Source organism: Osmerus eperlanus, chromosome 10, assembly GCF_963692335.1.
Source record: "Osmerus eperlanus chromosome 10, fOsmEpe2.1, whole genome shotgun sequence".
In the NCBI taxonomy this organism is placed as follows: domain Eukaryota; kingdom Metazoa; phylum Chordata; class Actinopteri; order Osmeriformes; family Osmeridae; genus Osmerus; species Osmerus eperlanus.
This window is the reverse complement of record NC_085027.1, coordinates 16,215,595-16,228,677: the sequence shown is the minus strand read 5'-3', so window position 1 is coordinate 16,228,677 and position 13,083 is coordinate 16,215,595. Positions and strand designations below refer to the sequence as shown.

Below are 13,083 nucleotides of genomic sequence, written 5' to 3'. Positions count from 1 at the left end.
TTCATGACTCCACAAAGTACCTTTTTCAAATTCTACGAGAGACATTTTGTAATCAAGATTGTAGGATGTGGTTCCGTTAAGATATCCAAGTCCGATGACTTTTCAAACATCCAGAGCTCTCACGCACATTGTAGAAAGACCTGTTTAAATCTTCTAACTCATCTCTTTAAGTAATCAAGCGAGCTAGATTCTCATTTCCCTCGCTTCATTTTGCTTGGGTCAAATTCCATCCAGCAGATTTTTACTACCAGTAGTCATGTCAGAAAATGGAACACCTGGTACCATCATATCTCTTCAGGGTTATCGTGTAGAGTATGCCTTGCTTGTCCTGGTTATCGGTTTGTGTGTCTTAGTTTGGTGTGCCCTCCACCGGTTACTTAGAACTAGTCTGGTCTTGTCGAGGTTGGAGATTTGGGCTCGGCTTGGCACAATGTGCTTTTATTGCACTAAATTCCATTTTTCCTATACAGTTTCTCACTGAATATTGACTCTGGAAATGGCATTTGATTGCTTTGAAACGTTTGGGGGATGATGTCAGATATCTGCAAAGACCTGAGCGTTGGTGGATGTTTCAGGTCCTATTAATGGAGTTCATATAAAATTGTAACATTTTAGACATTTGCATTCAACATCTGAATGAGCATAATGTGTGGATACATACAGGTAACAGTAACTAGACTTATTTGAAATTCACAGTTTAGGATCAATATTGGCCCCTAGTTGAGTTGATTTAACCTGGCTGGATGGAGACAGCTTTTCCACCATGCGCGTACATAAATGAAGTCTATTTTGAATGTAGTTATATGCACTGAATGTTATTTTTTTTTCTCTCTCCGTCTTGTTTTTGTGGCTCTTCTCTTTTTGTGAGGAAGGCAGCCATCTTGTCGGCACAAATTTTGTGATGGTGTTATTTTAGTTGTTTCTGCAGTGATTTGACTCAAAGCAGTAATGCCTAATATCAAATTGATGTGCCTTTTCGACGTGACTAAATAGGAATCCCCCCAAGCTGTGTTTCACGCTGTGTGAGGTCGGGTTGGGTTGGTGTCCGACTGTATCGAGGGCTTATCGTGTGTGTTCATACCTGGGAATGGCAAGAGGAGGGAGGTGAAGGACGTGACCCTTTTTGTTTTTCGAGACATTTCACATTGGAGATCCGATTGTTTCCGGTGGAGTTTATCCAGTAGGGATGCGAGTGGAGTCTGTTTGGTGACGGAGGGTATGATTCCTTGGCTGTCATACTTCTACAAATCCGAATGCCGGACCAGCTCTCGGAAACATGAACCTGAATACCTCACAATGTTCTCTCTTTCTGTTTGCTATAAACAGCTGGATAGTTTGACGGCTGTGATGAGTCTTATTTTATCGGCAATCGGGGGGGCCGGGCGGGCCGGGGGGGGACACACACATAGTTAATCCATCACATTACTAACCATCTAATTAGCCCTGTGATGACGAATGTGTGTTCAGATCTTCAGAAGTTCAATCAGACTATGTACTGACTAATATTCACTATGCTACACTATCTAACTTGTATGACCAAATCAGAGATGCTATTTAGCTTTGGAAATATTTTTTGAGCCATGGTATGTGTATATGGAGAAAACGATTTTAATTATTAGTTCTTTCTGTTTTGGGCTAAATGCTACATTGGCTTGATCTGTATATACTGAGGGCTTTCAATCCTTCATCCTATTTCTCTTTCCTTTTTTAGATACCAACCATTTTCTAAGACTTACGATTACTCACATTTGTATATTGTCTGATTTAAATGGGAGTCATAGTCTAATGGACATGACCTCCATTGTCATCACTCATTGCAAAAGATGTTATCTGCTGCCTGTACATTGTATATAATTGTAAAACAGACAACTCGATCAAATGAAATAAAAACCCATTTGAAGACCTATAAAGATTAGCTAGGGACTATAATTGTAAACATATATGTAAAAACAAAATGGTTGTATCCTTTTTTTGTTCTTTTTTTTTTGTTGCTGATTTAGTGGTGGAGTTAGCAGGCTGCTATTGGGTTCTTTTCAGTGTGATGTTGGGGGCTTGGCTGGGGTCTGGGAATGACAGCGTGATGTACTACTGATGACAGGGCAGAGCCATGGTCCAGTTGGCACCTGGTGGTTTCCTTTATGAGCCCCATCTGGTTCATGTGCTACTTTCAAAAGGAAGGAGCGAACTCTTGGATGTTGTGACTCCACCCCAAGGCCTTTGCGTGTTACTGTTTTGCTCTTTCCAGCAAAAGTAATTGGATATAATAAAGCACTGTCAGACATGCAAACCTAATTAATGGTTTGATGACCTACCTACATTGCACATAGTCCTTGGTTTCCAGTGATTCTCATTGTCTTTCAGTCTCTTATCTCTGGTGTTTTTTCCCCCTTTTTAATTGTATACATAATTCCACTTATTTAGATACAGGACCTCCAAAGTTACTTGTATTGGACTTCAGAGACGGGTACATGGGCAGTTCCCCTGTACTGTAGTGTGAGGGACCTTTTGATTCTGTCACGTTCTAGATCCTAGGTGAAGGGGGATCAGCCTCCCTCCCTGCTTGGTGACGGCAGGGAGCCATGTGGTCCTCGTGGGGTATTCTGATGTGAGGCAAGTGGGTACAGGGCCTCCTCTCCTGGGGTAGACGCGTCCATGGCGGTCTCAGTCTTTCATTACACACCTTTCACTATTGTGGATACTGTTCATCAGCTAGCCCTTTATGTCGGTAAAAGATGCATATGTACAGGCAGACAAGCCTGCTGAAAAGAGGTTGATATCCGCATCTTCAGGCTTCGTCCAATGTTGTCTACCCCCTCTCCGCCCCCCCCCCCCCCCCCATTATTGCCCTTAGTTTGTCAATAGGTTTGTGCAGAACTTTGATCTAAGTAATGCGGTGCTGCTTTACCTGTCCTTGAGTTACAAAAAGAAAACGCAAACATTGCACTTGGCTAAAGCTGCATGTTACCTGTACTTTAAGATGATATCCACAGGGGGGAGCTATTGAGAATATAAGGCTAGTACAGCCTGCCTTATATCCTGCCTTGTTTTATTGGTTTTGTTCAATTTTGCACCCCTGTCAGTCCTGTTTGATCAGTAATGCTTTTAAGGATGCAGTGCTACTTCCTGTTTTTAAGTGTACAATGTTAATGAAGGTTACCCAACTGGAGTTGTTTGGCCACTGCAACTTGAAACTAAAATCTTAAATGGACAGATTGATTCCTTGGAGATACAAGCATTTTTGAAGCTTTTGTTTTGTTTGATTAATCAGCCAGTACCCTTGTGTGTTTTTGAGTGTGTGTGTGTGTGTGTAAATATATATCTGTGTATGTGTGTGTGTGTGTGTGTGTGTGTGTGTGTGTGTGTGTGTGTGTGTGTGTGTGTGTGTGGGATTGTCTGTGTGTTAGCATGTCTTACTCCACTCACCTGGTAGGACATGATTTTGGCTGCAATGATTTAAATTCTCAGCTACTCAGCTGCATGTGAGAACCAATGTAAATAATGTCATTTCTACTCTTTACTTAATCCTCTTTTTGAAATGCAAGAAAAGTTCAGATTCAACAAAATCACCCTTTGGGCTGGAGCAGACATTTACATTTGGAAATAAATTGTTTAGGACACTTTTTTTTTTTTTTTTTTTTTCTTTTGTGAGGGTGGGGTGGGGTAAGTGCACATCACTCATTTGGGTGTAATTGCTTTTTACTTATATTTGGTCACGTGAATTCACTGTGTGAAGGGCTTAGTGGAGCAACTGACTTGTCATCATTTTCCCTTTTCCTGTGAAGTTGAAAAATACATCATTCTACTTTTGAAAAAGGATATCTAGATGTAAGCCCAAAATATAACTTGGAATATACAACAATAACAAAAAACCATGCCATCTGATGTGAGGAAGGGGGGTGGGGCAACAGTTTTAACTTTTTTTTTGCAGATAAATTGACATGTTGAACTTAATCAGAGTTCTTTGTCTCAAAGGTGGGTGTGAATGTCACAGAAAATATTAATATTAATAATTATGATGATTAAAGATGAGAGGATGTAAACTATTACATGGGATATTTTAGACGTATGCTGTGTATTATTGTCTTTGGGTTGGAGAAAATGATCAAGAGAATTAAAAAAAGTAAAATAAAAAGGCTATATTGTGGTTCTTGTATAATGGGATGATATTTGGATTGATTTGTAACTTGGTTGTGTTTGACAGAGAATTTAAATAACTATCCCACAATAAAAGTAAAAGCCAAATCGTGAAAAATAAGCAAATGTTATCCAGAATCAAGACAAACCACATGAAACTCCAGCTCAATGGTTTACATCATGTCAGATAATAATTGTCATATATTAGCGTCTGCTAAATGCATAAATGTACTTCAATTCCATGGCATAACATGAATTTAGTGAGTAAAGCACATGAGATCTACTGAATAATTCAGCACGTCCCTCTCTTTGAAATGGGCAGTGCCCTATGAATAGTAAGTAGCCCTGCCTCACTAATGTTTATTGATTGGGTCTATCTGACAGCCGTGAGCTTCAGACTCGTTATGGCGTCGCACCGAGTCAGAATGAGATTTTTTAGCTGCAGCATGTATTGGAATTTACCAGTCGGGTACCACGACGTTTTTTGTGGGTTATTGTAGTAAATTATATCCATGAAAATGGAGGAAGAGGATAACACAACTGCGGTCACGGTCAGCACCGACATGGACCTTAAAAAAGGAGGTAGTGTCGAATATAACGGGGCTTGTACGGTGGTCCAAGCAGGATTTAATCTGGCTGCAGATCGTGGCGACCGCAACGGTCCTGGAAACCGTGTCGGAACGGGGATCCGCGTTCTAAAGGCAGGTCATATTTGAAGGTGTATCAGAATACTGCAATCGCACTGTCCTCCGTTTGAAATAGGGCCGAAGTACGTTCGAAATCAAACTGCACCATCCCTTCATCACGTCATCCAGTTTGATAATTGTAGCCTACTCTTGTACAAACGCCGCTTATTTTACGTACAACATATCAGACCTAAACGCTTGTTAACAGTCGACTTACTGTCAATTAAGCGCCTTCTGCACTGTAGCACTAACATTCAAAATGTTGCGACTCTGTTGGTCTGTCATGTGTAGCCTAGGCTAGGTTAGCCCTCGGGTTCCTCGGATCTGAATCAGATTTATCCTTAACTATTGGTGACAAATGATTAACTGATGTAGGTATGCTCATGCTGCTATGGTATGTCATAAGCCGTATTATATCTAGCCTACGATCATTCAGAGACGCCTATAACCTTATGGGTCATAATTATGTGAGGGTTTTGTATTGGACCTAACTCCTCTTTTTAGACCTAATTGGGATAGTATTCTGGTCTTGTGTGTACGGGTATTCATGGTCCGTTGTCTAAGTGGACTGATTTGTGCTTGCGATAGATTATACTCTGATTATTCACAGTATCCTCACTCAAACGTAAAATACTCTCCACTTCCGTAATTGTTACAAATTAACCCATGGGTGGCTCATGAATCAAGATATGATTACATAATGACAAAACATATGGCAAGAGATTGCTATCTTGTATGTTGACCATCCACTATTAAATCAATGTTACATTCTGCTTTTCAAATTTGTGTTTACCCTTTTTCTGATATACTGTATCCTTCTGGAGAGCAGGCATTGACAGGGTAGGGGGGTTACTAGAACACAGATTACAAAAGCAAAAGACTACCACTTGCCAGCAAAATGATGATTGTGTTTTATAAATCGTATTGTAGCTAAAGTGTAGACATCACTTTAATTATAAACTTGTAGCTTTGCTACATGAGTCAGCCTTTTTGACAGTTTTCAGCGTAATAAACATGTAATATCCTCAGCTCAATTTCTCTTTGATTTTAGAGGCTTTTGTGTGCATGACACAACAAAACTGATGACTGGCTCTGCTTGGGAAGCTAGATGTGGCGGTTGTATCACCCTCCCCTCACTGGTGTAGAGCCAGGGGTCACAGAGGGAGACCAGGGCAATGACTGATAGGGCACTGATCAGCCTTGTACCCAGGTCAACTTTAACAGCTTTGTGTGGAAGGTCTGGCGACACAGAGGTGTGTCTGACGGGACACAGGTGATGTCTGAGAGATTGTTCAGGAACCGTTGAAGATGGAGAGCGAGTGTGTGTGTGTGTAAGAAAGACAGAGTGGTAAAAGACGAAAGAACGAGTGTGTGTGTGTACAACTGTGGTACAGAGGTAAGACTGCCCAAGCACTGCTGTTTCTACTGTTGTTGCTGAGTGTGCCGCGGGGCGCGGTGAGCCAGCAGCTGCTTGTCTGTGCCGGTACCGGGGGAGCACGGCATCGTAGCGTAACTCCATCAGTCTGACTAATGACCTGGTGCCTGGTCGCTCGTCTCTGGAACGGGATCCACTTCTCAAACATCAAGCGGTTCTAGTGTAATTATTCGGTCCAAGCCTCTCCAGGTTTGGGAAACAATTCCATGGATTCGCTCTAGCTTGCTGTTCTGGGTGGGGCTCCCACATTTAGCAAGGGCCAATTTAAGTCATCAACAGAATGGCTCCCTTTAATTCGACATTTTAGACATCCAACCTGTGGGATTAAGCTGTCAGCAAAGGCTCAGATTAAGATGTCAGAAATGGCAGTGTTAAGGAGATGAGGATATAGAGAATATTTCAAATTCAGTCCACTAAATTGTATCACTTGTGCCATGGCACCAGTTTCCATGTCAGTTTATGTCCTGTGTGTCTGTGTGTGTGTGTGTGTGTGGGTGTGTATGTATGTATGTGTGGTTCTGCAGAGGAACATGAAGAGGAATGGGAGCCGGGGCTGTGTCACCAGGAAGACCCGCTTTGGATCTCGCGAGCGGGACTGGCTGAAGGGGGATGCCCAGCGAGGCTGCGTGTGTCTGTATGGGGGGACAGTGGAGCCCCAACCTCCTTCCTCCGGCCCCCAGACCTCGTCCACCCCCCAGGCAGACCTCCGGCTGGTGCTGTGCTCCACCAGCACCACGGTGGAGGAGCTGTGCGCCCAGAGGGACGGCGAGGGACTCTACCTCCAGCTGCACGGCGACCTGATCAGGTAATGCTCACCTGATCCACCACTTAGGTGTTCTGTGAAGGCAGAAAATAGGATCGCGGCTGTTGTCTCTATTGTCATCAGCATATCACGCTCCATATAGTCTTGTGCACAGCACATAATGACTAATGCGTCACATAAGCATGACTCTTCCTTTTCCAAGAAGATCGGTCCCGTACATTTCCAATATGTCACTGCTAGCGACTTCAGCCTCATACTGGTGATCCTCAATGTTTTTGTTTTCCACACAAACATTGTGTTTTCTTGAGAGTTCATGATATTACTATCAGACCAGACTCCCACGTCCAGAAGCAAGCCGTGGGCCATAGTTCAAACATGCTATCAGGCATACAGACTTATGAAAGCACTTTTTCCAAAACGGCCGTATGACGAGCCCATGTTAGTCCTTGTGACGGTAGTCTGTAATCTGGCTACACCCACACGCTCCGTCCTCATGGCTCTGTGTGATCAGGCTAGGGACTGCTTTTTACTCCCTCTATGGCTATTTTTGGTTAAACGGTCTGCACGATATGATGCACTAAATGGGTCACGCCAGAGTGTCGGCCAGGAGAGAAAACAAGATCTCTAACATGATTTAGATTTTACAGGAAATCGTTTTCCTTGTTCCAGGAGGATGCGCTTTACATTAGCTGGCCGGCGGTATTGATCTACCTGGCTGGTTTACAGTTTAATATCTACTTATACAACAGGAAAAACTCTGGTCCACAATGCAGAGGCACTGTCTCTGAACAGTGGATCAGCCTTGTCCTGTCTCTAATCTCAAGCGGGATTTAGTCTCTCTGATAAGTACCCAAAACCCTCTCATATCTTGAACTTTCAGGCCGAGGCAGTGTCTCTCCGCTTTCAAAACGGCTCTGATCAAAGTCCTACGTTTCTCCCAGGTGATAAAGTGTCAGATTCACCTGGCCAGCCAGCCAGTAATGCTATCCATTCTCCCCCAATACTGACATTTTGTCTATCAGCGCCATTGCAAGTGTCGACATGGAGTCATTTTCTGGGCGTGTGAACGCTGCTCTCAGTTTTTGTGTTTCTCATTGTAGAGCAGGCCCGTGTTTATGAAGAGACGACACCAGTCAAGACACGGATCTCTATCATGTGCGGCTGGTTGCAGAGAACGGAAAGAGCCTTTTGGTGTCTCTCGACGAAGATTGAGTGAGGGTAGATTTAACAGCTTCCTGCTCCCGTGGGCACGAGGGGAGAGGATTTGTGAATAAGTGAGGCCCGTCTTGCTATTTAAGCGTAAGCGTCAAGAGTTATCGGGTCCACGGACCCAGACAGTCATCCCTCTGCTCTGCCTGGCAGGGATCTGCCTAAATCCTGTGTCGAGGTGCTGGGGCCAATGGCTATGTGCAACCAGCTGACATGATCCTACCAATTACACCAGACCGGCATAGCTACGGTTGTGTTTATGGACAGGATCAGAATAGCACAGTGGCCAGCCTGCTGCCAGGCGCTGTGTCACCATCCATCCCCGCTGTTTGACCAGGGCTGTGGCTGAGAATGAGTCCCTCATGGCATCATGGGAACCCTGACACACACACGCTGAATCTGGCCTGGTGGTTTTACCAGAACTGCGGTGGGGATCTTTCCGGCTTCGTGAAGCGAGGTGGCTGAGAGGGCCAGCCAATAATGACTTCTTCCTAAGTGCTAATGCACTCATTCAGGCAACACAATCACACGCTGTGAGCTGCAGAGAGCTCTTAAGGGTGATGCTTATTTACTTACGGCATGTTATAAATTCTACAAGTCAAGGCTGTGGGCACACATTAGATAGACACTGGATGATGGTGAAAGCCTCCAGTGGAGTCTCCGGTACTCCACACACATCACCATGCCGTTTTCTGGCCAGCGAGAAGCATGTCTGTGTCTGTCTGTCTGATTAAACCTCTCAATGGGGATGTTCAGCAGACAGCCCTAGCCTAGCTTAGCATCATCAGTGCGAACCAGAGTATGCTGAAAGAGGTTGAGGCAGATTGAGGATCCCAGATTGTGCCATCCCTAGACCTGTTTGATAGCATCACGTGGAGCTCCTAACAGGATAACCTGAGTGAGCTGATGATTTCATCAGGCCTAAAAGGCGAAAGCAAAAGAGGTCTCACGCAAGAGAGGAAGGATTAGAAGGAAGATATGAAAACATGTTCATACTGGATTGGTTCAGGGATTGAGCATGCTAGTGGCTTGGGCAGGTGCTTGGTATGATTTATGGTGTGGTTCTCTCCTTACACTTTGAATTTTGTACATCTGCTCACTGTATATCATCCCTCTTTACTTTTGAAAGATCGGACCAGTCAATGTTTAGATAGAACCACCTAGTTACCTCCCGGTCTAAAAAGGGAACTCCTCACCCTGCTGATTCCTGAGAGCTGTATAAACCAGACCTTTCACTTCACACCGTAGGTAAGATGGTGTGGGCTGCGTTCCTCCTCATATCTGTCCGTGGGAGTGTATTCGTGGCCGCACGTTCGAGTGTCAATGTGCATGTGTGTCACCCAAGAGTGTTACGACAGACCAGTGTTCAACCAGCGTCTTTTCGATGTACAGGAGGCTGGACCCCACTGAGCGCCCTCTCCACATGGTGTACGACTACCTGAGCGCCCTGGGCTACAAAGAGCCGCTCCGGGTGCAGAGAGAGGCGGCCCACTCCGACCTCAGCTGCATGATCCGCTTCTACTCTGGTGAGTTGTGACCCCCGCGGGGCCCGGCCACAGCCATCTGCATGCCATGAGACCCTTTCCCCCCCGCCAAGCTTTTGGCTCTGCTCCGCCCGGCTCTACTGGAACCCAGTCAATGGATGGAGCCGTCCAAGCCCAGGGGTCTGGGCTGGGCTCTGTTGATCTGGTTCCTGTTATGTATCGGGGGTTGTGTAAGTGACTTTGTGTGTGTGTGTGTGGGTGTCTCTTTTGTTTGCAGGACTTTTCTCTCCCTGTTGCTCCATCAGTGGAGGGCTGTTTAGACCTCCAAGTCTTAATAAAACATTTCTGGTCCAAAAGGAGCTGGTGTATTTCTGCACAACCTTTATTTTGTGCACATCTTTGAAATGTCAGGGCAGGACTGTGCTCTTTCGAGTATTGTGCTGCCTTTTGAGAGGTATTTAGCTCAGCCTGTCTGTTAGTGTTAGTGTCCCTGTGCCTGCCTGCTTGCCTGCCTGCCGCTGAATACGTCCTCTCTGGTTGTGCAGCAGTCAAGGACTGTAGGCCCCATTATGCTTCCGCCTTTATTTCTGCTGCGAACCACACCATCTCTGATCACGCTCCTGGATCTGTCTGTCAGAGATTGCCGAGCATCCTTTTGTATGTAGCAGAATTCCTGTCCCCCCCTCCCCCCCCCCCACTTCAAATATTACGGTTTCCTTTCTCAAGCTTCCCCACCGGTAATACCTGAGAAAACACAGTGTGAAAACAGCACACTGGTAGATGAAGCCGGCCAAGCAGATGGAGAGCTTCTTCAGAGCTTCAGTAGAAGTGTCCCTCAGGGGTTTAGAATCCTTTCTGTGAGTTCTTCAGTGCCAAGGAGCTAGCTGAGGGGAGCCAGGTGACGTGATGACCCTTTGAAGGGAAAGGAAGTCTACAGTTTGACAGTTTGTATCTGCTCCGTCTCCTAAGTCAACATCCCTGAGATTACAAGGACCTGTGAGGGACGTCCTCTCAGGAGAAAGGCTGAAGTGACAGATGCTGTTTCAGGGCTGTGAGTGATGTCCGTCAGACCAGGTGTCCAGGCCGGGTAACCTTCATTAGCCGCAGCCCAGGATGTATCACAGCTGCTCATGCATCAGGGCCGCGCGGCGTCTGACTGAGCATCGCTCATCCCGTGTCCTCGTCCTTCTTCCCTGAGACAGGCGGCTGCGCGCCCAACGCTGTCACGGTGCTGTCGCAAGACCTTCAAGTGACTAATTGCCCCTGTGTCACGGTGATGTATGGTCCCAGGTACAGGATGGATGGGGTTCATTTTTACCTCCTGACCCCCTGGGGGGAAGGAGATATGTATTTACAACAGGGTGATGTGCCTTGGCAAGCGTGCAAGCACGCACACACACACACACACACACACACACACACAGACACATTAGACATTGTGTCTGACCCTGCGTGGCGTAGGCAGGTCTAATGATCCTCTTAGAAGGCTTGATAGGCTTTGCTGTGAGAGGAAAATGGACCTGATGTTCTGTTATGCTTCTACTAATAACCAGTCTGGGGCTGAGAGCAGGCTTCTCTGCTGAGTCAGGGTCACTTGCTGTGTCCACTGCTGAGGCTGTGACCTGAGGCTGTGACCTGATGCTGGGGATGGGGCCTGAGGCTGGGGTCTGAGGGCGTGACCTGTGCTAGGGCTGAGGCTGGAGGCTGGGGTCTGAAGGTGTGACCTGTGCTAAGGCTGAGGCTGGAGGCTGGGGTCTGAAGGTGTGACCTGTGCTAAGGCTGAGGCTGGAGGCTGGGGTCTTCAGGGTGTGACCTGTGCTAGGGCTGAGGCTGGAGGCTGGGGTCTTCAGGGTGTGACCTGTGCTAGGGCTGAGGCTGGAGGCTGGGGTCTGAAGGTGTGACCTGTGCTAAGGCTGAGGCTGGAGGCTGGGGTCTGAAAGTGTGACCTGTGCTTGGGCTGAGGCTGGAGGCTGGGGTCTGAAGGTGTGACCTGTGCTAGGGCTGAGGTTGTGGTTTGCGCTGCGTTGTACTCAGGGTTGAAAGGAAGATTGATTTGAAGACAGAGCGAGAGAAAGGCAGAGGAAGAAAGATGGTGTTCCCTCCCTGTCACACACTGCAACTAAATCCTTTAGTTTCCACATACTCACTGAATATGCTCAGCACAGCCTGGTTACCACTCACTTCACACCTCAAGATGTGAGGGTTTGACCACGTGATGTGCTCCAGTCAAATACAGGAAGACTGTTCACACCATTAACCTCAAACGGTTTGAAAATGTCTTCCAACTGACACGCGTCTCTTAGTTTGAAAGCAAGTTCTACATTGTGTTTGGGTTGGTATTCCGAGTGCTGTGTGCTGTTTGTTTAGCTGTCAGCTTTCCAGCTCATACAGAGCCCTCATTCTAAGTCTCGGAGCATCTAGTGGAAGCAGCAGTGTTTCCTGCCCAGGGAGGGCTGGGCCACCCTGCCTGCCTGCCTGGAATGGCCTGAGCTGGGGATCTTGTCGGTGGCCAGGCAGCCTCGTGCCCAGGGGCTAGCCAGGCCCTGGGAGATTTTCCACCTCTTTTGACGAACTCGTGGGAAAACACAGTGCTAGAGACCTGAGGAACACTGGCCTCCTGGCATCCTAACAACTCCAGCCATGCTGCCCAACTGGATATGCTGGGTTCATAGCTAATCTTAGACGCATGATCGGGGTAAATTAACATTCCTGTTATTATACTAAGCTGGGGTTAAAGATCTCCAAAATTCAAGGACACCTCGTCTCCACCCCCATAACATTGCAGATCTTTCTAGAAGTCTGCGATGTTATGATCTGATATTTCCTCAGGCAGCGTTGCTCCTTGTTAATGAGTGTTGTCGTCCCTTCAGTGTTCAGTGTTGAGGAAACAGCTACAGCCCAACTCCCTCGCTCAGGTGCCTGCCATCCGTTGTCAAGGGCAACATGACTGCTGAAGAGAGGGGACCCATGTCCTAGCTGTAAACAACATGCCTGCCGCTGCATGAATGATGCCTGTACTGTGCATGACTCTCTGCTTTTTTTGCAACTTCCCCTTTTTTGATGTCAGAGAGGCGTTGATATGGCAAGGCAGGGTGTGACTTATTCAAATACACACCCTTCTATTTGTACAGGAGACTAATCTTCACAGCCCTGCCTCCCTCCTCTCCCACCACAGCCCTGCCTCCCTCCTCTCCCACCACAGCCCTGCCTCCCTCCTCTCCCACCACCGAGGGCCTGCCATGGCGCTCCGGAGACATGAAAACAAACAGAGAGGGGGGGAGTAAACATGAATAAATGCTGACTTAATAAAGTACACTATCTGTGAAAACAGCGCTCTAGAGAGCCGTGGGGGAGGGGCCAGCGAGCCGTGGC

General features: G+C 46.5%; 1 protein-coding gene across 2 annotated transcripts in view; it reads left to right on the top strand.

Moving 5' to 3' along the window:
• The first annotated feature begins 4,531 nt into the window (after nucleotides 1-4,531).
• Nucleotides 4,532-13,083, top strand: part of phlpp2 (PH domain and leucine rich repeat protein phosphatase 2) — a 31,282-nt gene continuing 22,730 nt past the window's right edge. For both annotated transcript variants that reach the window (XR_009931470.1, XM_062470828.1), the window contains exons 1-3: nucleotides 4,532-4,835; nucleotides 6,780-7,060; nucleotides 9,620-9,753. Coding sequence is in view for 1 of the 2 variants with exons in the window: in XM_062470828.1 (XP_062326812.1) it covers nucleotides 4,647-4,835; nucleotides 6,780-7,060; nucleotides 9,620-9,753 (604 nt within the window). In the remaining variant the exon portion in view is untranslated. The remainder of the gene's footprint in view (nucleotides 4,836-6,779; nucleotides 7,061-9,619; nucleotides 9,754-13,083) is intronic.